Source organism: Empidonax traillii, unplaced genomic scaffold, assembly GCF_003031625.1.
Source record: "Empidonax traillii isolate 1590-97213 ecotype Southwest subspecies unplaced genomic scaffold, ASM303162v1 scaffold1969:size215142, whole genome shotgun sequence".
Lineage (NCBI taxonomy): Eukaryota > Metazoa > Chordata > Aves > Passeriformes > Tyrannidae > Empidonax > Empidonax traillii.
In genome coordinates this window covers 87,310-89,776 of record NW_020957162.1, presented here as the reverse complement: position 1 = coordinate 89,776, position 2,467 = coordinate 87,310, and the positions used below count along the sequence as shown (strand labels likewise).

General features: G+C 42.1%; 1 protein-coding gene across 1 annotated transcript in view; it reads right to left on the bottom strand.

Moving 5' to 3' along the window:
• LOC114071342 (biotin--protein ligase-like) overlaps positions 1 to 2,467 on the bottom strand; it is a 14,065-nt gene that overhangs the window by 5,360 nt on the left and 6,238 nt on the right. Inside the window, exon 3 of the mRNA XM_027909158.1 lies at positions 1,114 to 1,228. Within this exon, the coding sequence (XP_027764959.1) occupies positions 1,114 to 1,228 (115 nt within the window). The remainder of the gene's footprint in view (positions 1 to 1,113; positions 1,229 to 2,467) is intronic.

Here is a 2,467-nt window from a genome sequence, read left to right as displayed (position 1 = left end):
TATGGATATCAGAGAGAACAGATACAGAAGGGTTTAATTTTAATTTAATGGTTTGGGGTTCAGGGTAAGAAATAAAAGGTCCAAACCAAATATTTGCATAAGAGATATTTGATATAATCAAATATTTTGTGATCCATTTCTGCTTTTCCTCTGTTAACCAGAAAAGGCCCTAGAAAAACATGGAAGCAATAAATGATTAATGGGGCACAGAGAGACTTCTTAAGTGTCTCAGTGTAATTTCCACTCTGTCCATGTGGATTATTTACAAAACGAGGGTATAATTGAATAGAAAGTGTAATGCCTGTGCATGCTTCACAGAAGGAGGTGATCACTTCCACTGTTTTGCTTGTTTGCACCTCTAAAATTACAGCACCTTGACAGAAACCACAGATAACACGACCACACTCCCTTTCCAAGACACTTTCCTTCTGTTACATTCAAATATAACCCAAACATTATCAAATTCTTTAACCTTTTCGACTTGCTAAGGAATTTTTTAGACATAGCAGAGACAATAATTTTTGGAACCAAAACCTTGAGCTCTGCTGGCAGGTTTCTGACATGCATCTGTGATGCTGCTGGTTAGGGGAAAAACCTTCCTTATCAAACAGCAGGATGATTATCGGACTTGAGATGATAAAAACACCTCAATGATTAAAAAATGAAAACATTACTATGTGTACATAGCTCTTCCTCTCCTAATTTAAAAGACATGTCCTTTATTTAACTACCTGTCATGTTATTAAAAAAAGTAAATAGAAAAAAATAAAAAGGAGACAGTTTTTAGCATATTCTACTAGTTTTGCAAAAAATCAAGGACAATTCCCCTCTGTCCTGCAGTGCTCTTTCTTTGAACTCTACTACCTCAGCCCAAATGCTTGCATTTATGTTTTCCTTGTCAAGCATGTGGAACTATTAAGAAAAATGAAAACATTTACTTTCTCTGCTTCCTTTTGATTTAATATTGCGCTTTACTTCCTAATGCCTGCTGTCACTATTTGTTCTTGTCGTTACCACGTGAAGTTATATGGACATTAATAACAAATTTCTTCAGGGGGGAAAAAAAAAAAAGCAGCACAGAAAAGCTTGAAAAGTTTGAAAATGGACATTTACCAATCAGTATATGAAATGTTGTTTCAATAAGTGTCGAGTTTACCAGAACTCCACCAAGCTTCATAAGGTCACTGTAGTAAATGTCATTTGGCCATTTCACTCGCAGCTCAATATCCTAAAAAAACCAAAAGCATACATTTAGAAACGTTTTGCTCTTCAGCATTATAGGAACACGGCTCATTCATCATTCCATGATTTATATGGAATTACAGAATGGTTTAGGTTGGAAGGGACATTAAAGATGATCCAGTTCCTCGCCCTGCCATGGGCAGGGACACCTTCCACCAGCCCAGGTTGCTCCAAGCCCCGTCCAACCTGGCCTGGGACACTTCCAGGGATCCAGGGGCAGCTACAGCTTCTCTGGGCAACCTGTGCCAGGGCCTGCCCACCCTCACAGGGAGGAATTCCTTCCCAATATCCCATCTAACCCTACTGTCGGTTTGAATCCATTTCCCTTGTCCTGTCCCTCCAGCCCTTGGAAATAGTCTCTCTCCATCTTTCCTGGAGCTCCTTCAGGCCCTGCAAGGCCACACTCAGGTCCCCCCAAAGATTCTCTTGTCCAGCTGAACAATCCCAGCTGTGCCAGCCTTTCCTGCCAGCAGAGCTGCTCCAGCCCTGGGATCCTCTTGGTGCCTCCTCTGGGCTCTCTCCAGCAGCTCCATGTGCTCCCTGTGCTGTTCCCAGGGCTGGAGCAGCTCTGCAGGGGGGTCTCACCTGAAAGGGCAGAGGGGCAGAATTTTCTCTACCTCTTTGCCACACCAAATGTGAGAACTGGGAACTGCTCTTCATCGTGAGAATCTATTTAAGTGCTCCACAAATGTGACTGAAAACATCATAGTAACGTGGTGACCAAGGAGGATGGCAGCTGCCAGGGAAAAGTATTGCTAAAAAAATTAAATACATATATATATAAGATTAAAATGGCTTAGAGTGACCAAAAGGGGGACTAAAGTAACTAGAGGTTTTCAGTCTCAAAATGGTGAGGTTTTATAGAATAATTTCCTTCATTCATGAGAGATTATTAAAGATTTAAAAGATTTACTCAAGAAAGATGCAAACTGAGGCTCAGTGCTGATGAACAACCAGGGGAAGTCCCAAACAACATCCCCGCTCTGCTTGAGGATCCCTCCAGACTTCAGAGAGACGGTGACATCCTGAATTTCCAAAAGGAAACTCAGCAGACAGGAGAAATTCCAGTTCACAACTGGAGAAATAACTTGAGTAACGTCCTAAATTCATTCAGGCTTTCGGCAGCGACGCCGGAGTTGGAAACACAAACCGTGCTGTGCGACCCCGTCCCAGCCCGATAAGAGAGGGGGTTTGTTGAAACCACAGGGCCGAGCTGAACTTTGCA